A 23278-nucleotide genomic window follows, 5' to 3' on the forward strand; every position below is an offset into this window, starting at 1 on the left:
AAAACACACAAACAAAAGAACGAAACTGTGATTCTGATGTTCTTGTAGGTCGCTTAGGACAGACAAAGGAAATTAAGACTGAAGACAAAGGAAATTAAGAGATGGTGAGCCTGTGATTATTCAAACGATAACTCCTACATTCCCATAACTAAATCATTCTAAAATGTGACACTAAATAATGACTAAAAGATATTTTAATTCATATATAATCAATATGCTGTTGCTATGGTGACCTAAGCAACCATCTGCTCAGTGGAACAGCAGAGCAGCAGTGGTCCATCAAGTGATGCACCACACTGATTATTGGTAATTGATAAATCAGTATTGAGTATTCAAGAGCGCTGTTTTCTAAATGTATGTAAATACATCAGTAATACTGTCTAAAACACCCCTTTATCTCTCAGGTATCCAAGCAATACTTTTCAGGTGCCTCTTTCTAAGTCACTATGGTTAAAACGAACACACACTCTCACTCTCTCTCTCTCTCACACACACACACACACACACACACAATCATCTGCGTCCACTCCTCACAGGATAATGTTTTACTGAATAAAATCTGTCACATGACAAACGCAAATAACTCCGCTCGTGGTATTAAACACTAAAAATCATGAACTCCGCACATAGAGGCTTAACTCTGCGTCTCACTTTTTTAGCTTTATCTTCTTGTAAACATTTCCACTTTTCATTTTATGGAGGTGAAAGGCTGCTGAGCCGAGGAGGGATTTAATGCTTCTCAAACACACAAGTGCTCTGAGAAGCTGCCTGACCTCAGCGATGGTAAATTCACTCGGGCTGTTGAGCTCGATGACCTGTTTATTTGGACTTGCAGAGCGCATGTCCCTGGCTCCTGCACCGATCTGTGAATACGCTGTACGGGTAAGTCTGCCATGATGGGTTTTACAGCCAAAATAAGCAACAGTAACTGCCAAATAGTTGAAGCAGAGGGAGGAGAAGCACGTTTATTTACTGCTCACAGCGACTTCAATTAAACAAACAGCAAAAGGAACTGGTTAAGGATTATTTTATTACTTCGTTTGTACAGTTTCTACCATGGAAAAATAACATGTAACATAAGACTGTATTTACAATTCCATTTTTACAAAATGTCTTTACAAGATTTTTGTTGGTTCAAAAATTGGAGAGACTAAAACACACAGAACATACACATCCACACACATCCAAACCAAACTTTGTAATACACACATAAATAAATATAGACATTCACTGACTGTTCCACGACAAACATTTCTACAGCCAAGAACATGTACAATTCATCATTTCCACACGTAATAATTTCATTAATAAACATTACATATTACTCCCAGTATAACTCTTTGTTAATGGAATATTGCTAACATATTGAAAAGACATTATTTCATGCCAACAGAATGCTAACGGTTGTCATGCAAAAGCTTTCAATTTGAAGCACGTACTTGTAATTCATTTACAGGTCAAAAAATCAAATGTACTACATGCAACATACTAGGTGAGAGATTCTGGGTTAGACAACAATGACTTAACTTACATGATCCATCAGTTCTGACTGTGTGTGTGTGTGTGTGTGTGTGTGTGTGTGTGTGTGCCTAAGCGCCTTTTAAAATGGGTAACACAAAATAAATAGATTAATTTCTACTTTTCTTCATGAATAAACAATTGTTGTACAGTTTTACGCCTTTCCCAACATCCGTCGTCAAACCAGCTTCCATCAATTTGTAGTTGTTTATATTTAAACCATGAACAAACAATCGCTTGAGCGTGTGTTGTGAGTTCTCCCTGATCAAATCAAACTGTGTTGCTGTTTACAATGAGATTTTGGGGGTTTGCAAGGAATTTTCTTATTTGTATTGGGGGGGGGGGGGGGGGGGAGACGACGACTGCAGACTAACAAATGCAAAACAATACAGACCAACTCGCCCGGTGACATATCAGTCAAGAGGGGTTTAAGAAGGTAAAGCTGATGTGCCGTGGGAGCCGTAGAGGATGAGGACCCATATTTCACAAGCAGGAGGGGAGGGGAGGGCATTGGTTCGCGGTGCAGCGGCTTGTGTTTCTGTTCCACACGTTCCTTCTCTGACAGGTCAGAGCAAAGAACCACCGGTACTTCTCCATGTTGGGTTCCTCGCAGCTCAGTGTCTCTCTACTGACGGCTTCTGGTGATGAGATTGGTGCTGTCGGAGTCTGGGCCCTATAAAACACACAAGATCCATCAATTGCCAACCTACGCCCTTGTCACGCAGACTGTACAAGCCTGGGCCCCTGTGGCGCTGTTCTGGGACAGATAAAAAAAGGGGCGGCTCATTGAAAACACTGCTGGGTTTACACGATATTAGGGGATATTCCAGAATGTCCACGTGAAAATGGCTCTAGAGATACAGATGTTTGTAATAACTGCACACTTTTTCCACATAGAATATTGTATAGGTGCTTATTTTGCATTTTGCATTTTTAAAAATATAATTCTGTGCTAAATCTACAGTGTACTTCACCCCAAATGGTTGTTTTGTTATTTTCCTTTCAACTAGTCCCACTTAGGTGTCTCTAACAAAACAGAGCGCTTGCCGTTTGACATGACTGGGAACAAGCGTGAACGAATTCAACTGAAATGGAAATTTTTGGACACTTTTGCTGTTGTTAGTAGTCGATCTCCATTAGCTTCAAGCTTAAAATATGCGACTGGTGTTTTCTGATATCTGGAGTCACCTAGAAGTCACGCAGGAGTGGAAAAAAGTCTTCAAGACAAGTGGGAACTTGAAAGACAAATTACAATTGTGTGTGTGTGTGTGTGTGTGTGTGTGTGTGTGAGAAGTATTGTATGAAGTGGGACTTCGCAGAGAAATTTACAAGAATAAGCTGATCTAACTTGATCCAAAGATAGAAACTACATAAGAAGTTAGCAGGGCTCTCACGCCTTCAGTTTGTAGCTTTGGCCCAAATCAGTAGATGAGCTGCTACTTTAGCTTTGTACTGTCACAGACAGACACGCTTTAGTTGGTTTCATTATTACATTATGCTATATTACTCGAATTAAACTGCAGAAAGATATACTAGACATAAGGGACTGAGATAATTGAGGGCTGTGGTGTTGATTAGCTCATTTAACTGTAATTTTTAATACATCGGTGTAATTAGTTATTTCACTGCAGCCTCTCGTCCCTCCTCTGTCTAGCTGCAGCAGCCATCACCAGCCCACAGTGCTCTGCGTTTTGGTCCTATATAAAGTCTGGCAGCAGTCTCTGCACCAGGGTTCACTAGGTAACGGCTACCCTTGGTCAGGTGATTTAATTTGGGGCCAGGTAGGAGTGAGAGGGCCCCAAAAGGTCCACGACAGCATGACTTACGGTGTTGGACGACTGGTAATGTGCTGGGAGTCTGGAAGGTCTTGACAGTGGCGGGACCTTCCCCTCCAGTCGTTATTACTTGTACCTCCAGTCTGTAATAAGTGGACGGTCGGAGGTTGGACACTACAAGCAAATTATGATCCTGCCAAGAGAGGAAAACCAACAATCAGATAAAATACACCACAGCGAATCTTTGAATGTGACAGACTTGGTATTGGACCGGCCTTTACAGCAGGGTGACTACTGAGCACAACGAACCAGCCCACAGACAATGCTTTATTTTCATGAAGCTGTCTCTCTCTCCCTCTCTCTCTCTTTTTTGCAGCCAGCTTGATAACGTGTGCAGTGGGTGGTGTTATTTATAGTTGAGCTCCAGAGGCTGGGTGGTGCAGATAGGCGGAACGTGTTGTTGATGGAGCAGATTATGTCAAAAAGCGGCTTTTTCACAGCTCTCACTGAGGATGAAAGAGGAAGACGTGATGGCAGATGAAAAGATAGAGGAGGAGAACTTCCAGCAGGACACAACGCCGCCTCAGATCTCTCCTCATGTCCATCTACACGCCAGCACTTATCACAAGATTCATGCAAAGAGGCAGTGGCGGCGGCGGTGTTATCCTGAAACCACCCTCACCCCTGACAAATGGAATGAAATGTTGAGGATAGGAGGGCTGTGTGTCAGAGGATCCTGTGAGACGTGAGCTAACTGCAACACGGTTTTAATTAAAAAAAAACACACACCACTGATATAGAACCAAACTGGACTTACTGGAGGCAGAATCTGGGACTGGGAGATGATGCTGTTGGGAAGGCTGTTCTGTCGACTCTCTGTGGTGATTTCAGCCCACGTGACCTGAAAGCCTGTGATTCGCTGATGAGGCGCCACCCGGGACACACGCCACAGGAAGCTGCCGGTGATGTTTCCCTCACTGACGGAGAAAGCGGCGGTCAGGTTTTCTGGCTTGGCCAAGACTTTTGGAACTCCTGTAGCTGGTGGAAGAAAGGTGGTCTCAGTCTGGATGTTGATATTAAAGAAAATACGTGTTCTGGTTTTTGTTTTCTTTGATAAGAATTAGATGAGACGGTAGTATTTTCATGCCTGTATGCTAATTATGCAGCGTTGAGGATTATTGAAATATGCACTTTCTCGCACCGACGGTAACAATATCCAAGAGCAAAAAAGGACATGATGTGGTTTTGTTGCGCCAGACTTGTTCTTGGACCTGTGGAGTAACTTCCTACAATCCCAGCCTAGGAACCTGACGGTGACGACCAGTTGAGGAGCCGTGGATTCACCAGGAAAAGAGACCAGCAGCTCAGGTACTGGAAACCAGTTTGTCTTTGAGCGATCAAAATGCTCCACTGGTGGGGAGATTTAGAGTTTCCTGTTGGGTTCTTCTTCCTCTTCAAAATGAATCAGAGCGAAGCGGCGCACAGCAGTGACCACTGTTCCCCGCTGATAAACTGTAGGTCAAAAGCCACAGCAGAGCACGTCCAACTGAAGTCTGAAGTCCTAAAGTCCAAAATTCATCAAAGATTGAAGCCAATCTAAAACCTATCGAGTATTAGATCGGGAACATTCCGGGTTATTGTTGGACCGACTCCAGTTCACAGTGTGAATGCAGCAGATGAGTGTTGATACAGGAATCCACTCACCCAATCTAGTCTTGTTCCACTTTAGAATATCAATCCAAACTTTTTAGCAAGAAAACACATGAAATTAAATGATCTACAGTGTTGAAGTATGGTCTTGAGATTAATTACCGCATCGCTATGCAGTAATGGGCCGCAATTACAAGCCAAAATGGAGTGACGCAGCCCTTGAGTGCTTATAGGCCCGAGATTTGGACCGTACCCGCCCCCCCACCCCCCCAGATATCAGACCCGCGTCATCTGTAGACCATTTCATGAAACAGCTCAAAACCTACTTTTACAGTCTTGCTTTTAACTGAACCATGCAGTTTTATCTTGCTTTTATGATTTTCTTATCATAATACTGTTTTTTTGATCATTTTACTGGTTTTACTGTCATCGTCCCAGACATCTGTACCGCTTCAAACTTTGAACTGAGCCACATGTATCTAGATTTTTGTTGTTTGTATGATTTCTATAAATCAATCCTGCCTGTTTTGTTTTTATTCAGTGTTGATGAAAAGCACGCTGACCGTCATTTCACGATCCGAAAAGTTCTCTATATTTTCATTATTTTTACTCGTACACGCACAAATTAAAACTAAAAAAAAATCCTTTTCCTGGTCATGTGTGTAAGCACTCACCTCCCTCCCCTGGACAGGGGATGTGTTTCTGAGTCTTGCTCCGGATGGTAGCACAGGAAGGGGTGAGGAAGGTGGTGCTCTCATCTTTAGAGCGTCTCTTGGACTTCAGCATGTGAACTGTGACTTTGTACTTGCAGGAGAACAGCAGGCCCGGGAGGTTGATGTAGTTCTCCTGAGCCAAGAAACACATTATTCAGTCCCGATGACTTTGACGTGTCACCCAGGTCAGGTCCCGTGGAGCTTCAGAGATAATTAAATACACAGCAGCGAGGCGGATCACATTCCCACTCAGGCCTCAGGAACATGCCCCACATTACAGGACTACTTTGAACACTCATATGGTAGAGTTTAAACCAGTATTCTTCTATTCTAACAGCAATATAAATGATTTTTATAGCTGCCAAATGCAACACACGCTCTCCTCGTGTTTATGTGACTTGCAAAATAAGATGCAGCTAAAGCGCTTTCATGTGTAATTTGAAATGGGAATTGCCTGTAAATCAATGGTAATGAATTCTACGCAGCGGTCTGAGCTTCACACTCATTTCAAACTTTCATCATGTATTGATCGCTACAAAGAAAAAATGCTTTTCTCACCCTTTTTTGTTGGAGGAAACAAACCCAAAATCCTGCTGACTTGTGGATTTAAATCTTGAAATTGTAATAAAGAGGTTCAACGTTCGGCAGTCCCTGGAGAACGAGTGTGTATATTCTCTCTGATATAAAACAGCTTTGATTAAAAGTGAATGAGGCACTGTGCTCAGATGAAAGCACAAGCCTGGAACCTTTCCCAGTGATCTATAGAAAATGGATGTATATTTCCTAGCAACCAGAGTCCCGCTCCCCGAAGAATGTGTTGATTGCAAGGCCTGGGCCATCTAGTATCAGCCTGAGCCCAAATAGTTAACCCCACCCCCCGAGACTCTCCCAGCCCCTACACAGACCCCTCTGCGTCCTAAAAGAAGCCCCACGTAGAAGCATAAGGAGGTGAATAAATCCCCCATTCCGGGAAACATTGTTTAAGTAAATGCGTTTTATTGGCCGACGCCCCACAAGCCTGACCACACGACTGACTCATAATATTCCAAACAACAGCCAGTGATTTGGCCACAACAGGGCCTCAGGTTCACTCTGTGGAGTTGTTTTCTTTAGAGGAGCTGTCCTCTCTAAGCTGCGGACAAAAGGCAAAGGCACGTGCTTTGCATGGCACAGAGCTGCTGATCAGGCCACAGCTCTTTGCACTGCCCTCTGTGTCCAGAACCTCGATGGGAGGATGTGAAAAGGCTGCTTGACACTAACCTGCGTGACAGATTTCTCTGGTCCTCGGGTCTCATTGTGGTTGCAGTATTCGGGCATCCACTGGACATGGTAACGACTCGCTCCGGGCTCTGAAAAAGAGGAGGAGTAAATAACAGGTCACATGATAAAGCAACAGATCAGATAAATTAAGTGTAAATGAAACAAAAGAAATACTAAATTACATAAAAGAATGACCTTTTTCATGATTTTTTATGAAATGAAAGAATCAAAATCGACTTTACTGAATGGGAAAGAACATTCTTATCAGTCATAATATTGGCTAATAATTACGAGCGCAAATATTGGGTCAATAACTTGATGCGTCGGCTGGTTTGTTTCACAAAAGTTGCCCAGATAGAGAACATGATTGGATGAACCATCTATCAGCGTGTATCCAACACTGACTTCTACTAATCAGGTCAGAAGTAGGTAGAAGTCGGTAGACGAGGCACTGATTACTAATTCTCCAGGTCTGATGTCAGGGATGCTAGTAGCATCGATGCTAGCCTCTTCTTGATATATGATGCCTTCAGATTTTTATCAGTTTCACAAGAAGACACAATTTGAACGCTCCCCTCTAGTCCTGTTTTTTAGGACATGGGAAGCGTCAAGTTCACAACTTGTGACATATTTGATGATGTTTTTAGAAATGGCAGAGTGGAGTTTTAAGAACAATTATTGTATTTTCTTTCTTATTTTTATGATTGTCCTTGTGAAAATGTGAATATCACACGATGTGATCACGTTCTAAGCCTTCTCATTCGCTTCAGTTAGGTTACAAGCTTGATAACCCACATTGCTTCCTGATGGCGACAGTAATGTTAGCCAATGGTAAAAGCCATGTCCCACTAGCGGCGGTGTTCCCGTCTAGTAGCCTTTCCTGTACGTGACTTAACGAGTTCCATTTGAATGCAGCAACAGTCTCATCAAGCCAGGTTCCATAGCGTGAAAACGTGTCTTTTCTCTTAAAAACAACTACAAAGAAAGGCTGCACTCTTAGGAAGCCCTGTTTCGGTTCACTCTCATGCTTTATTCTGGATTTCAGCAGAGGCAGTCATCAGTTTTTCATAGTAAAACGCTCCAAACACATCAGCAACTAGCTTGGTGAAGCTTAAGCTGCTAACGAGGCAGGCGTTTCCCTCAGGAGAGGGTTGATACCAAACAGAGTTAAAGGACCATAAATGTTGGTCAAAAAGAAATCAATATGCAACCAACGTTCGGATTTACCGGAGCGGTGATGATACGCTCCTCATGAACTCAGCACTGCTGTTTATATACATCATCCTCATCTTGTGTGGCTCGGTTTATTATTCATTCAACCATGTTGCTTGAATACGTGAAATATTTGCAGCTTTATTATCAATGTGCTTTATTCAACTGCTGCCCCTCGGTGTGGGGGGCCTATTGCAGGGAGAAAAAAAATGGCTCCTTTCAAAGCTTAAACACAGATCTGCTACTTGGAGCCACTGAGCTCTCTGGAAGCAGAAGAGAGAAATCGCCAGGAAACAATAAATAAGATATGCTCGGCTGGTCTGGTGGGGGCGGGGGGGGTGAAAGGTAAAACATAAAGCGGGACATGGAAATCAGGTAGGAACAGAGCAGCCGTGCTGTTAAATCATGAGTGGAAGTGGGTCTCCAGAGTGCCGCCACCAGCGGACTGCTGCCTATTGTCTGGGCAGACAGCGATGTATTATCTGATATGATGTACAGCGAGGCTCCGTCTGCTGGAGACAACCCAGATGCTGCGCTGCTTTGGATCACGGACCAAATGAATGAGAGATTAATCCTGGTTCAGTTAACCTGTCCCTTCTCCCTGTCACACTAACCAGATGTCTAGAGACCCCAACTCTCTAGACCGTCTGGATGTTTATATTAGTGGAACGCAGGTTGTCAGGGTCATCCCTCAAGACTAATGAGAGGAACATCCACCACAGACCAGGACAAACGAGAGGCAGAGACAGGATTAACGCCGCTCTGAAACATAGTGATTCCCCAGCCATGCTCGATCGCCGTCAGCATCACTCAGCTCTCCCCGTCCAAGCCAAATCGCTCCGGCCAAACTCTCCCTCTCTCTCTCTGATTCAGCAGTTGGTGTCTCACCAGGCCTTTCTTTCAGCCAGGGTTTGCATTCTTGACTCTAAGATGTAGAGTTTGGCTTGGGCGATGACATATATTAGTAACATAACATAGACCAGTGAATGGGACTTGACAGGTTACCCTGAGAGCGTTGCTTTCAAGGTTTCCATATTTCCACTCTGGTATTAACAGAAGGGTTGGGGAACGGATGGTGCTGGGACAGGCATTCCTATAGGCTTTAACCCCTTGTGGTGCTGCAACCCACAACCCTCTCTGTTCCCTGTGACATTGGGTCTTGTTGAACAAAATGGACCACTTCAATGCTGAAGGGAGGGTGAGGATCTATTAAATACAGCTGTCAATAAATCCCATCGCACGGCTCCGGCTCTATGTGTTTATTGTTCTATACTAAACAGTGGCTCCGCTCTAGCAGCCTCGTGTACACCAATTTCCCCGGCACAAAGACACTCATTCATTTCATTTCCACAAGCTGATAACAGATTTATAAAACTGAATACTGCATGGGCCAACCATAATTATGGGTCATAATGGGGTGTAAATTTGATTCGAGCAAAGTTTTAAGTCACACATACCTCCCCGGTTCTTCCAGTAGACACGGACCTGTAGCTGGCCATCCTGGTAGAAGGGTGTGCCTACCTCGAGAGGGCCAGAAGGGCGTTTGGCCAAGGTTGAACCAAGAGGGGATATCTCCCCCTTCTTGGACTTGAGCACTGATTTTACTAGGAAGAGAAAGGAGACATGTTTTCTGCGGTAGCTAAGACACAACACTGACTCTGTTGTGGCAGCATGGTAACAGAAACAATTATTTCTTTGTATAATTGCTGAAGTTACAACACGTTCTTTATGCTTAAAATGTGGTGTATAACTCGATGGGCACACGCAGCACCGACACTGCCAAGGTTACAGGTTCAGCTCCCTCTGGAGCCACACGTACTAAAATATACAGCACTGAGGTTTAGTCTGTGCTTTCTAGACATGCAGGAGAAGCAAATAAAATCAGATGTGCTGTCAGAGCCATTTGCCTTTCTCATATGACTGTCTGTCAGAGGCTTCTTAATAATTGATAAGAAAATCCAATTCTTGAGGAAAACAACTGGATTTTGCTGGTTAGTTGAGTTAATCCCATGTGGATCTGCGATCAAAAACAACCGCTTCTTACAGGTTTTTCTTTGATAGCACGTACGCTCTTGACTGCTGTGACAAAGCTGGTTCCTTTTGGTAAATTTTTGAGGGGAGCCCAAACCAGCAATGAAGGAAGAGACTGATGTGGCAACCAGAGACTGTGGAATGTCAAAAAAAATGTGATGGCTTGGAGCTTTGACAGAAAAAATAACTTTTGGCGACAGAAGCTGGGCGGGTACTGAATCAAACTAATCTGAACATTGAGGAAAATACCAATGGGAGCGAAGATTAGAACTGATGGGCAGATGTGAGGTATGGGAAATATACAAGAGGGTAACCTAGGCAACAGAATGTCAACAACAAATCAAGCGGTGATGAGAGAGTGGCTGAGAAACGTGAACGGCCAAACAAGCGCCACTGTTGCATGCGATTGTTAGCATGCTAATAATACCAATGTGCGATGTTCAGCAAAACATAACATTGAGCATGTTTATCACTTTAGTTTTCACCAACCTTTTCCCAGACTCTGCATGACTCTCATAGGTCATATTTACATTGGTTTTAACTTAATACAACCAAACTGAGGAATTAAGTCATCAAACCTGGTGTGGTTGATCAGCACCAAACTCCACTAATAAAATGAGCAATTTAAACATCAAGCTTGTCATCTCGTGCAAAGACACAAGGAGGAGAGAATTCATTCTAAGTACAAATAAGCATCATTATGTAGTATTTCAGCAGTATTTTTTACAATCAAATCAGGAAAAAAAATCTAAATTGGAGCTAGCAGCCATTGAGACACAGTTCCTAGGGACGACTGAAGCGCACAGGTATTCTAATGCACCTGAAGTGTGAAGGATCTACTTCAAATCTTGCAAAGACAGACCACTTAATCACAATCAACAGGCTGGTGACTGGCTGCTATTCTAAACTGGAAACATTTGCGTATTAATGGCAGTAGATGAAAGCTTAGGGCATGACCAGGTTTAATCATTCATGCTAAGGGTAGTGTGACTGTCTGTAATCAGTTCCATCACAATCCATCAGATAGTTGTAGACGTTTCCCCAGAAAACTCTAAATGTCCCACTCACGGTGGTGATTGATGACGATTCAGTGATGGTGTTTACCTGATTCATTATTCTGGGTGGTGCTGAAGTGGAGCGACGCCTTGGAACTCTTCAGTCGCACCTGTCCCCAGTACGTCACTGCCTGCAGCTCCACGGTGTAACTGCTGTTCCCCTGCAGCCCCTCCAGGTCCACCCAGTTCTGAGCCTGCAGCGAGAGAAAATACTAAAAAGTTGGCATTTATTGTTGTTGCTACAATGTCACTTGAGCCTCTTTTCAAATCCCTGTCACCATCTAAGTCTCAGCTCAGCTCAGCCACAGCTGAACAAGGCCTGTGGGAAAGCCCTGTTTATTAAGAACACATGTGGAGCTGAGGAAGGCATCGTGGTGAGGAGATGGCCTTCAGGGCCTTCTGAGGGAACCGTGTTATCAGAACCTCCTGCCGTTTCCTCACTGTGTTTGACTTCTAGCATTCCACCAACAGCGTGAGCTATTGATGGCTCCTTGTTATTGACTGTGCATGTTTTGACATTCTTCCACCAGCAGGGTTCCTTCAAAGCCCCAAGGTGCCAAAGTGGAAACCAGTAGTACATGTGTCAATAGGTGTCTGGTGTCTCCCAACACTATCTCCTCTGTGCTACATCTGCTATTCATTTCAAAAACTAATTCAGGGGAAGACTGCAGGTGTGTGGACTGTCTAGACAATCTGTCTTTCTGCTGGCTCCTCAAATCAAATGATCTTCACGGATATGAAGTCATATTCTACTGGAGATTTTATGCAAATGAGTCAAAAAATGTAGTTTTACTTCATTTTTATGAAGCCATTAAGTTCAACGCAGTCTCAGAGGAGAGTGGTTGATTGAGAGGTATGATTTATTTATAAGGTGAGTTAAATGAAAGTGAAGCTTCTGCCGCAATTATGTTTCATTACCGAGGTCTGTGACAGTCCAGTAAATAGCTGAAAACATGAATATGTATTGTTCGCAAATGCGTTAGAATTCCAGGGTTCATCTGTTTGACTTCCTAATAGATGATAAAATAAGCAGATATGTGTCTGATAAGTAAGGACAACATAGAAGTGACATAAACCTGCCATATTTCTTCTGACCAGAAGGGGGCGACTGATTATCTAGCAGTATAGGAGACATAAGTCAACATTATCTTCATTGGTTTCTGGTCTCAATCGTAAGTTTACCTCCTCGATACAGTATAATGTTCCTTTTATAAAATAGAGAGTATGTTTTTAGAATGTGGCTGCTTCGCTGTACTCAAGTCAACACCACTGTGACCACCACGTCTCCACCTTTTCATCCAAATATGATCGCTTCTGCTCCAAAAAAAAAGGCCGATATGTCAAAAACCAAGGCTGGACTTTGCAAACAGCAAACATGGTGTGTTTATGACATCTGCCGAGGTTTACGCTCTGAACCGTGTCTGTTGGTTTGCCTGTCTGTTAACAGAATTATTTTAAAAAACAAAGGATTTTCACTGAACTTCTTGGAGAGGTGAAGCATGGACCAATAAAGAATCCATTAAATTTTGGCCAGATCTTAGTAACATGGAGGAAAAAAAGCATTTCTTAAAGTTTGGCGTTGGTTATTTTGTTCTCTCTCAGTGTTTGTCTCTCAGCAGGGTTACACAGAAAATTCCACGCCAATTTTCCTGAAATGTAGTAGAGGGGTGACACACAGGCCAAGGAAGAACCCATAAATTTTTGGGGCAGGTCCGTTGAACATGGCAAAAAAAAAACTGCATTTTGTTATTTTATTTTTTAATCCACTGGGCTGGGTGAAAGAAAGTGCCCAACAGATGCCCTTCGAGTTCAACTCATTAAGAACAGATACTGCTTTCAGAAGTCCCATCTTAGTTTGAAACTATGCATTCACGTATAAGTTGATAAACCAAGAATTTGAGAGTGAGGTTAAACTTGGCAGCTGCTCCAAATCTAATCTATCTTCCTCAATCCTGCCTGAACCTCCTTGTTCTTACAGAAAGCCCTCATATAAGAGCGGGATGAAACTGTTGCATTTTTCACTGATGCAGTAGCGGCCATTTTCTGGAAGCGACATCAGCTCTGCCACGCTGCATGACACGTCACGGCCTTGTGTACGCGTTCATGTGAAAACTATGAAGACAGCAAAATCGTCTCAATTCCAAACAAAGATAGCTGCAAAAGATTGTGTCAACCAGTTTCCTGATGCCTTACAGGAAAGAGTTGGAGAGTCGACGCTGGAGAGCCAATTTTCTAGCCTGAAACACTTGCAAGTGGTCAAACAAATGCTCAACCTCACAAGGTTCACAAAAATAATGCGCATCTACCTAGTGATTTCCGTCTGCTTCCAATTTTAATGACTTCTTCTTTGGCTGATACCCCACGCCATCACCAAGTTGTATGAAAATTGGCCCTGTAGTTTTTGCGAAACAACCTCCCAAGCCGAGGTAAATACATGCAACTCCTGCTCCATGTTTATCTTCCCTTCCATTGCAGGCTTGCGTGGATATTCATGCTGACGTGTCCAGAGAAGACGATGCTGAAACAATCTTGGATGAGACCCCGTACAGAGAGAGAGAAAGACCAGAGAAAGAACACATCATTGAGACAGTATAAGAAGATTACCCCGTTGGTGGTCTTTCTCCTTTTCTTCTTTGATGGAACCATAGACTTGGAGGGTACAGTCCAACTCCAGAACACTTTATAGTGATGGACAGGGATATCTGGCTCCTCTGGCAGCGTCCAGTTGAGACGAACTGTCACCAGGCCTTCGTCTCCCAGCGTCACGTTGGTGACACGCACACTGGTTGGGCTCGGTGGGGCGGATGGATCTGAAAACAAAGCAAGGACAACAAACACTGTCAGGAGGTAACAGACATCTGCAGACATTTAGGAACAACGAGGACTTTTTTATCGTATAATTTCAGCCTTGGTGTAAAGCGGCTTTCACAACTTGAAGGTTTGCGCCGCATTTCAGGAGGGGAACCGCTGTGACTCTGTAAAGTAATTAGTTGTCCTCTGACAATCTGCTGGGAGATGTTATGACAGGTGTCATGTCACATCTATGACAGTGTACGACAGCACCCGAAAGCGCAGGTCAGGGGTTAACAAACACATGCTGCTCACTCTGGCTCAACATTTGGGCACTAATGTGTGTGTGTGTGTGGGTGTGTGTGTGAGACCAGGGTAAAGTTGGTTCTAAACCTATTCATAAGTGCTGTGACTTGTTATGTCAGCCCGCAGCAGGAGGAGACTCAGGGCCACATGCCAGACACCAGAGCAGAAGGAAAAAGCCCTGTAATGAGAAAATGATTCACACCACAACCCCCGCCTCTCGTCTCTCCTGCCCTCTCGCACCTGAAACGCATTTAAACCCATCCAAAAACACACTTGGTCACATCGGTTCCCCTGTACCAGCTGATGCAAGATAAATAAGCAGTCAGTTATTACAAATTGACCCAACAAAGAATAGAAGAGCTAAATTGCAATCAGATGATACAGCGATGCTATATAAATAATGATAGGACACTCGTGACAGCTCCCATCAATCTAACCACCAGACTGATTGGGGATCAGTTTTCAGTCCTGCAGCAGAACCTTTTTTCCCCACCTGGTGTCCAGCTCTGTCAGACATCCAAACACTCAGGGAGTGGAGGACTGACAGGACAGGTCAACACACACACACACACACACACACACACACACACACACACACACACACACACACACACACACACACACACACACACACACTGAACACTCTTTCCTCCTGAGCCTGTAAATCACAACATATCCCGGCTTCTACATGTCAAACACACACGCTTATTTAGCCTCATTCAATGTGCGGTGCACGGGAGTCGAGCAGGACACCATTGGAGCTTTCAGGCTAATCTGCAGCGGAGATCTGAAGTGACCTCACTCCCTCCAGAGGCAAGACAACACTAGCATTCATTTGAAACCTGCAATATTCTGACTAATTCAGACACATTACACGTTATATGACTGTAAAGAGGGGGAATCCCCTCCTTTGAAGACATCCGTGGATATCTGGTTGCAACACGGAAAATAAATACTCTTGGCAGCCAATCTGCTCTCATTACCTGCTTTTGATTTAGTGTGTCTGTGAATTACACTTTCCATTTAGCTCACTGGTGTGGAAAAGAAACATTTTAACAACCTGGCTCTACTGTAAAGCATTTTGAGCACTTAAAAAATACTGCACAACATCTAAATGTTGTTTTTATTATTAGGTTTAAACTACGAATCATCAGTTTGAGCAAACATTAAAAGTGTTAAATGTTTATTTGGCTATGCTACTAATCCTAACAGCTAAACCGAGCCAATGACAATAATTTTTTTTTAATGTATTATGTCGATGTTGTTTTTCAGCCTTCTGTGTCACGGTAACACAGAAATCCTCATTATTAGATTGAATAACAAAACCGAAAGTATTTCTGTCCTTCAACACGTCATTTGTGAACAAATTCAATCACTCAAAAATATAAACAAAACCGTCACCAGATGGTTGTACATAGAATAGTTGTTTTATTCCCAAATTAAATTGGATGGTCTATGAAACTGGGATTTTGTTTCTAAATATCGTAATTGAAAAGGTTTATATAAGTAAAGTCTAGTAATTATACTTCTTCCTAATCTTTTTTGAACATGTATCACTCAATTTGTTTTGTTTATGAATTATTTTTTTTATATTTTTTCACCTATCTACTGTTCTTGCATTGCCATATCTCATATTTTCATTTTTTTACATGTTAGAACTTGTATCTATTCAACATCGGCAACCACAAACAACTAAATGATGTAAAAGTGTAAATAGCAATCTTCTGAGCGTTCTTGCTTCTTAGCAGGCAAGACATTTTTAGATCAGAATGCTACTTTCTATAAGTCAGTGTAAATTTGGATGACGTGCAAATGGAAGATGCACCACACGCGGAATGTTTGCATGAACAGATAAATTGTCAAATCAGGTTTCAAAGCTCCACCTGCTCCAAGGTCTTAACCATAACAAATGGAGGGCAGTGGGTGTCAAACAAGAACTTACACACAAAGCAAAGGCCACACACACACGCACACACACACACACACACACACACACAGACCTCTAGAGGAGCGGAAGTGTTTGCTGGGCGCAGTGAAGCCGCGGGTCCCGTGGACATTGACTGCAGCAATCCTGAACTGGTACCATCTGCTGGCTCTGATGTCGGCCAGTTGGACGCGCTCCTCTGCAGTCTGAAGGACAGATGGGGAGAGAGCAAACCGCAGGGGTCAGGGTTCACGAGGGGTCAAAGCCCCGTGTGAGTTTGCTGCCACATCAGTCATCCGTGTGTTTCTCTCTACCCAACTTTAAAAGACACCGTGACTTTGAGGAATGTGCAACTGTGTGCAACTGTCTGTCAGCGCGGCGCAGCGCGTTCGCAGCTGCAGCACGAGGCACGCTATGACATATGAGGCAGAAATTTGCTTGCAAATCTGAAAATCATCACAAAAACCCCCCCCCCCAAAAAACTTGCAGGCTCTAAACACGTTTCTTTTGCATGTGTGTCTAGACTCCTACCTGCGCCACAGTCTCCCACTCGGTGGCATCATCCTCACTGGGATGGATGCCATAGTTCCAACGCCGCTGCACCACATAGAGGACCGGCTCCACTGAGATGTTGAACTTGGAAGACCAGCGGATCTCCAGCTGACCTGACGGCTGCTCCAGAAACACCAACTCTTTCCGAGGTTTCAGAGGAACGCCTGAAAATGCAGGCGAGGAAGACGATATTGTGACAATAGCACTTTAAATCTGCACTCGCCGCTATGTGGAACATCTAAGGCGAAGTTGAGCGTAAAATTTCTTGTTTTCCTCTCAAGGGAAAGTCAAGATAAATGACACCACACGTACTGGAGAATGAGACATGACCTCACTGCGATAGATTTAATGCATGCTGTGGGTCAACAGCATCATCTCTCTACTGTGACAGATGTGTTTTAGTAGCCACGCTTCCTTGTAAGGATTCACATAGTTAGTGTCTTGGTATGCATGATGGTGCACAGAGCATCCTTCTCTTGCACACACTCGGAGCAAAACACACATTTCACTTGCAGCTTTCGGACGGTGTCCTTGTGTGCAATGAATCGGAGATTTATAAAGTGGCGAACTGGGCCAAACGCTCAGCCAAGTTCAAGGGAATTTATTGCTGCAGAGACGTAGTGAGTTGCTGATTGAGCATCGGCTGCAGTGATAATGAGATGGAGATTGGCTAAGCAAGGTTGGATGTACAAGAGAAGGCTGAACACATCCAACAGTTCTCGACTAACCGCCGAGCCCATTATCATAGACCTCAATGCTGAGCCGCTTCGCATTTTGTAAACACGCTATCAAGGTTACCGCGAAGCTTGTGGGCGAACAACCTAATCAAGGCTGTTTAGAATGTGGAGTCTTTCATCTACACTTACTCTCTATTCAGTCCTCATTCAGGGCATGTAAACGTGATTGATTGATGCTAATAAAATCCTGGAAGATGAAGAAAGACCCATGAGCCACATGCGCATACTTTGGGTTTTTTTTCCCTGCTGATAACACATTTCTACAAACGGACAGCTGGGGGTTATTGTGTTGTGGTTTCACAGTTCCACAGCACTGTGTGTGTCAGTGTGTGTGGGTGTGTGACTGTGTGTGTAACGTGTCACATTTCCTCCGCAATAACACACGCCAAGGTAACGACAGCATTCCACCTCTCCCTCCGTCTTAGCTCATCTTCCCACACAGTCAGTCCTGCTACCGCACCACACACGGGCCTACACAAAAATACCAACTCACATCTGCACCCGACCTCTCTCTCTCCCTCTCTCTATCTCTCTTTCTCTTTCTCTCTCTCTTCCGCAATATGTGGGAGGGTATCAAATACACTTTCTCTCAGTTTGCTCTTTCCAAAGATAACTTTAGAGTGAGGTTTAGTCCAAGAATCATAAGGCTTTCATTTTTCAATGGCCACATGCTTAATCCACGCACTCCAGAGCATGACGTAACCGCCGCTGAAGCACGATCAAGAGCACACACTCCATTCATGTCTTATTAATGCACATACTGTTACAATGACCGCTCTAATCAAAAACACAGCGATTCCTGCTGGTAGCACCACACAAACTCAGGACGGCTAACAAGGACACATGATGGACTGATAAGTTCTGTCAGTGTGAATGCGGCGCTCGCTGGGTCGCTGATAAAACGCAGTCGTTTCCTGTTTTTCTCGTCTACTGTGCATGGCTTTTGATGAGAGGTTGTAGTTTTTCTCAAAGTAATGTAGAAATGAAAGGAAAAAAGACCACCTATTTCCCTTCAAGAACCGCATATTTCATCTCATTCAACCCAAAACAGTTTTGAGACAATAGAGAGTAATTTTTGCAAAAGAATTGCGGTCTTTTGTTGTGAAGAGTCGTTTTGTTACCCATCAAAACCGCAGTGAGGTCCAATGTCTCTTAGAGACAGAGATCCTCAATGTGTAAGTTTTTCTGTCAGCCACATTGGGGGCCTGAAGACACCCCCCCCCCCCCCCACACACACACACACACACACATCTGAGAGTGATCTCAGTGGGGGAAATGCTCCATTTCACCCTGCTTGTGTTTGCTAATGGCTTCCAGCATCATAGATCATCATGGCTACACACACTTGTGCACACGTAGAAACAATTACACTGTTTAAACCATGAGCAACTAATTAGACCTTTAACACCACAGATCGAGACGGGATTCCTTTTGAGAGCTCACCCAAATACAATCGCGTAAATGAGGGCGTGTCGATGTAGCGCCGACCGTGAAATGTCATGCACTCAGAAGTCTCTTTCATGATTTGAAAGTTTTACAATATAGTTAATAGTTATTATTCTTGCTTTTCATACATTGCGCAAGCAAACGTAATAAAAATAATAATCAACACTGCGATCCAAAAGATAAATTATTGCAAGTGAAATAGATTAACGATTACAATCATAGTGACGCAAAGGCAAGACAGGCCTCTTGACTTGCAGCTGGTCAGTAGAGATGTGTGTTACAGCGCATTCATGAGCAAACAGGAAGTGGTTAAAGGTGCAAGGTCCGAGGTGGACTTGGACTCTGCTACGGAGCTGATGTTCTGGGGCGACCATGTTTGTTATGTGACCTCTTTTGTCCACTTCACCGCTGCATGAACGCACTATTACATCTTTCAGCCTTACGTCCAACTAAATCCCATTAAATAGAAAACAAAAGCTCTTGGATTTGCACAAAAAAAAAAAAATGTTGGATTCACATGAATACCTTTTTAAACCGCACATTTCAGCACCAATTCTTTTTTCTTTTGATCGTAAATCTATTCCGTTCGATTGTGCAATAAAGATAGAAAAGTAACTCCATATCACAATGTGGTTTTCATTGACTGGGTCGTTTTCAAAGTTACACCTCTTTTGCATACCGTCCATCTTTTGAGCACCATGATGTCACTCAGGATTTTACCCGATTCCAAAACACATAAGAGCACGCTAATCTGCGTGCACAGATCCAAAAATCACACGCACTTGCCTCTTGCTACCTAATACACAAAAGCGCACAAACATGCTCACTGCAGTATGATTCAAAGCGTATACACAGTCTTTCACGGCTGTGTTCCTAAGCTGGATTTAGACACATATTCCACTGCTCTCACTTCAACATCTTCTCAACTTTGTTATGGCCTCAGGGCTGCCAATGATTGTGTGCTGATAGTGTATATAATGTAGTTCCAACTCGTATCTCTAAGCTCAGATCTCCAAGTTCAGAGACGTTCATTCCTCTCACATAATAACTCAGCACCATCAACAACGTTGGGCTGCTTGGGCAGAACTATTAAACTGTCTCGCTGGAGCGGAGATGCTGGGGTACATCTGTGGCTGGCGGTGAGTCCAATTTATAAGAGAAAAGGAATGAGAGATGTGTTGGTGAAGAGCAACACAAATTCTTCTAAGCAGGTTGTTACAAAATGATCCGCGATTGACGTCATCTTGATTTAAAACGAATATCTGACAGATGCGGATTAATTGGTTTGACAGGATGAAAATTATGCAAACCGCCTAAGTTAAGCACATTAAAACGGTGATGGTGATTACATTGGATCTTTTTAGATATCAAAAGTTATTCTTGAACGGGATAAATGGAGATCTCATTTGTTTGTTTGTGCTCAAACTTCTTTCTTGTCTGAATTCTGAAACATCTCTGATGTGTGTTGCTTAATGCTCGCTTTCCTTCAATGTCGTAAATTTCACCAACCTGCCAGAGGGCCGGTCGTTACACACTTGAGCCGTGCAGCCAGACTTCTTTCTTCGAAGCCACAGAACATGATTTAAAGCCCTAGTTAAGATCTGAAATAACACTGGAATTGTTTGGGGAGATGTGTAATAAAATGATGCTTGAGAAGTCCAGAAAGAGAAACACTGGGATACACATCAAGAACTCACACAAGTTTCTGTTAGTAAATGTTCAAGAAGTCAGTAGCATGTATTCGTGTATAAAGGTGCAAGTGATTGGTGATGTAAACAATGTAACACAACGTATTTCACAAATCGTTAGTGAGGCGTCCATGGAGTATGTCTCTTGTATGGAAAAGCCCTGTTTGGAGGTACTTTTATTTCATAGGCAATATTTGGCATTTTGGAAGGAAGATGGCAGCAAAATGGAATGTGATCATGATGAAGTGTTAAACAGGTACAGCTCTCTCTGCAAATGACTGTTGAACTCCCTGTGGTTAACATTTTCAATTATCATACTTTGATTGACTCATGATAGCAGAGGATTTGATCTACTGTTGACTGGTAACAGCTGAGGGGAGCGGCCGCGGGTTGATGACGAGAGAAACACTCCTGTTACACCTTCGCACGAGCTTCCACAACATCCCCTCGGCTGCACGTCACGCCGGTGCAGAGTTCTGACTTCCGTAGATGTTCTGAGTTCTGAACAGGATGGATTCTCAGCATCCAGTCTGCTGAAAATGCAAAAAGAACGTTCTGGCAAAAGGCAGAAACACGTCCAACTTGTGGACATGTGGACCACCCAGTTGTTAAAACCAGGTTGTTTTGTTTTTTGTGTTTTCTTTTTTACATTTGAACAATAGCATTATAATACTGATAACTGGGATAATTTTTCAATATTTGTGATAAGAAATCCTCACCTTGATAAATCAAGATACATCACTTACAAGTAAGTACTGACAGGATGTAAATATGGGATTCTGTGTGATCTCCCACAGAGAGTCGGTGCATTCTCCGTTCTCACTCACGCAGAAAAAGAGAGAGGTTGTCGGGTGTGTTTTTGTTTATTTTGTACTACGTAGGTATGCAGATTCTGTGTTCATTAAATACATGTAACTATAAAAGAAGTTCTGTCTCTCGCGGTTCATACCTACATGAATGTAGCCAATGAGGAATAAAGCAGAGCTGCGAGACCCTCAGGAGCAATATGAGCTTGTTCAGGTGAAAACTGTCAAGATTAGTACTTTCATTTGAAATTTGCAGTACCTTGCAATACTTCAGGAAATGCAATACTCTCCTGCAGCTATAATACAAGAATGTTGTGTTCCTGTATTACCTTTGTAGAGGTTCTTAGGCAGCTGGCAGGTGTGTCCGCAGCCATTGGAGCAGCACTTTTTGACGGCCGAGCACTCTCCATCCTCCTCGCAACTCTCCACGCAGGCTGCCGCAAACCCACTGGCCTTCTCCGGAGCAGGACAGTCACCCTGCTTCACTCCCTCCACTGACTTCAGGAACTCACAGCTCGTAAGACACTCATAGTGCTTCTTCGGAAAAAGAGGCTAGGGAGTACAGGGAAGAGGAGGAGAAGGAGAAGGAAATATATGTTAGATTTCTTTTCCGGCTGCAAGCTCAGTGAGCAAACAGGGATTGTCCTGTTTACATTCTGACTCACTGGCGTGGGGAGTACATTAAACTGCAGAGAGTTACTCAACCCTCCCCACCCCCACACCCTACCCCTACCCCCCAAATTTCCTCACACTGAATTTTCCCACTATGTATGCAAACCTCGAACAGTCCGAGGCAACACCAGTTTTTCTGCTAGCGACATACCTCGCATAAATCCTGGCACTGGTTTTCCTTCAGGTCCCAGGATTCCTTGCAGGGCTCCAGGCACTATGAAAAGGAGAAGGGATGTCAGTTCTTCAAAGAGCCAGGCACATCAAAGAGCCATTGCTATGGAGATGGCGCTTTTCTGTGCTCCTACGCTTGCTGCCTGACAGGTACATCGCTCAGACACTTCCCCTGTGTATTCACAATAACCAACTCGTTTTAAAAGGCTGAACGTACCTTCAAAGACCAATATAAAGCAAACACAGGCTAAAGGGTTTGCCCATTATGAGCAGGCGGACATGCCCTGTCTAGTAATCGACTGGTGCTTTGATTTTATCTGACGTGGCCCCTGACAGATGGCGTCTTCATGCCTTAACACCACTAGTCACCCATACTGCCGACCCCTCAATGTCTTCCTGCTGCTTCTGCTCCCTATTTTCATGTATCAGCCTGATACTGCCTGGCATTGGTATCAAACTCCTTCGCTTTGCCACGCTCAACGCTAGCGAGTGCTTAATAAACACATGGTTTAATGTTCTTGGGATTCCCTTTTTTTTCAACACGTGGAACAAATTTACTGAATGTTTGGCACAGGCGTGGGATAAAAAGCAAAAACCTCAGCGAGAGTGCAGCACAAAGTCATTCTGACAAACATAATGGGATGATAAAATTTTAAATGAAAGTTTACCAATTGAGTCGAACTCCTCTAAATAGAAGCGCTCACCCTGAACAAATCAAACTCAATAAAAGGGGATGCAAATCCATGCATGTTCAATAGAATCAGGCAGATGCTGCCGCAGGACAGGGCATGTGTTCAGATGGGACTGTGAGAAGCCGGGGTCTTATGTGCTCCTGCTGCTGGCCACTGAGAGCTGGTGTGAAAACACTGGAGCGTTTGCCAGGCTGCTTCTGTGAAGCACTGGGAGCGGCCCAAACCACACCAACCAGAGACCTGCCAAAGTCACTCATTCTGCTCATGCCTCGTCTTAATG

General features: G+C 43.6%; 1 protein-coding gene across 1 annotated transcript in view; it reads right to left on the bottom strand.

Annotated features, from left to right (window-relative positions):
• Positions 1-990: 990 nt before the first annotated feature.
• anos1 (anosmin 1) overlaps positions 991-23278 on the bottom strand; it is a 45884-nt gene continuing 23596 nt past the window's right edge. Inside the window, exons 3-14 of the mRNA XM_086220528.1 lie at positions 22287-22349; positions 21793-22015; positions 16766-16950; positions 16311-16440; positions 13819-14024; positions 11264-11408; positions 9586-9732; positions 6917-7005; positions 5618-5789; positions 4111-4331; positions 3345-3486; positions 991-2191 (exon numbers count right to left, since the gene is read on the bottom strand). Coding sequence (XP_086076654.1) covers positions 2133-2191; positions 3345-3486; positions 4111-4331; positions 5618-5789; positions 6917-7005; positions 9586-9732; positions 11264-11408; positions 13819-14024; positions 16311-16440; positions 16766-16950; positions 21793-22015; positions 22287-22349 — 1782 coding nt within the window. The 3' untranslated portion in view covers positions 991-2132. The remainder of the gene's footprint in view (positions 2192-3344; positions 3487-4110; positions 4332-5617; positions 5790-6916; positions 7006-9585; positions 9733-11263; positions 11409-13818; positions 14025-16310; positions 16441-16765; positions 16951-21792; positions 22016-22286; positions 22350-23278) is intronic.

Source organism: Aulostomus chinensis, chromosome 12, assembly GCF_037954235.1.
Source record: "Aulostomus chinensis isolate RoL2024-O1b breed Wild chromosome 12, RoL_Achi_v1.0, whole genome shotgun sequence".
In the NCBI taxonomy this organism is placed as follows: Eukaryota; Metazoa; Chordata; class Actinopteri; order Syngnathiformes; family Aulostomidae; genus Aulostomus; species Aulostomus chinensis.